This window comes from Sinocyclocheilus anshuiensis, unplaced genomic scaffold, assembly GCF_001515605.1.
Source record: "Sinocyclocheilus anshuiensis isolate Anshui unplaced genomic scaffold, SAMN03320099.WGS_v1.1 scaffold263, whole genome shotgun sequence".
NCBI classification, from domain to species: domain Eukaryota; kingdom Metazoa; phylum Chordata; class Actinopteri; order Cypriniformes; family Cyprinidae; genus Sinocyclocheilus; species Sinocyclocheilus anshuiensis.
The window spans coordinates 2,272,526-2,273,500 of NW_015549593.1; the positions used below are offsets into that span (position 1 = coordinate 2,272,526).

At 40.6% G+C, this 975-nt stretch overlaps 1 protein-coding gene across 4 annotated transcripts in view; it reads right to left on the reverse strand.

The window, feature by feature from the left end:
* The window catches only part of LOC107658300 (SH3 domain-binding protein 4-like), a 19,258-nt gene extending 18,508 nt beyond the window's left edge, over nucleotides 1-750 (reverse strand). The window contains exons 1-2 of one of the 4 annotated variants that reach the window (XM_016446831.1): nucleotides 598-743; nucleotides 377-440 (exon numbers count right to left, since the gene is read on the reverse strand). Coding sequence is in view for 1 of the 4 variants with exons in the window: in XM_016446832.1 (XP_016302318.1) it covers nucleotide 598 (1 nt within the window). In the remaining 3 variants the exon portion in view is untranslated. Of the gene's footprint in view, nucleotides 1-376; nucleotides 441-597 lie in introns of all 4 variants that reach the window. The other 3 variants (XM_016446830.1, XM_016446832.1, XM_016446833.1) reach the window with 3 other exon arrangements.
* Between the last annotated feature and the right edge of the window lie 225 nt (nucleotides 751-975).

The window sequence follows — 975 nt, forward strand, 5'->3', positions numbered from 1 at the left end:
ACTCTCAAAGCCTTGACATCCGGGTATCCGGGAGACAAGTCGGTAAATTCGAGTAAAATCACAGGCTTCGCTTATCCCGTGCGAATGCACCACACGAAATTCAGAGGTGGGGGGTTAATTTCAAAATCACACAAGGTCCCCAGATAATACTAATCCCGTGCGAATAGGGCGTAAAATAGGGCGCAAAGGACATTTTTCTGGCATTTCTCTAGTTATGCAGTTTTTTAGGGCTAAATGCAAGTTTTAAACTCTGAAACAGTGAGTTCAGATTCTTTATAAGATAAAAGACTGTCTCCGGTGGCTGGATGAACAAGCTGAAACGGATTGTGAAATCCTGGGAAACAGATGAAGACATTCAGAAGACCTACAGACTCACACAGTCTCCAATTTCTTGCAAGTTTCAAGTGTCAAACACGGCGAAAATGGCCCATTAACTCGATCTAAAGTGTCAGAAACAGCAGTTGTGAGTTCAGCTGTAAGTTCAGCAGGTAAAGTAGCAACTGGCAGACAGCGACGCGAACAGCTACACACCACTAATCGATGAAAAGCTTAAGCCGGATGAAGAAATAAAAGCCAAAACATATAAATGATACTTACTTTTTTGAAGATGCGGTCAGTCTCTTGAGTATGGACCGTTATGTGCGTTATGTTCAGTCTCTCACGCGCTTCACTGTACAGTTGGAGAAGCTGCGTGACGTCATCATCCAGGAGGAGTCCCGGACTAAAAACACGGACAATCCCTGTGACTCTTTACAGCTTTTCAACTGCCATAATAATTTACACGCCAAGATTTGTGTTAAGGTATATACCTCATTATCCCATATAGTGTAAATGTACTTGAATGTTTGTAGTTCTATGCATTTTATTTCACTTTTTTTTGAAGATGCATGTTGCATTTATTAGATTAAATTGCATTGAAAATCCTGCTATATTTAATAAGTCTGATTTCATTTTAATTAGGCCTCATGTAGTGGG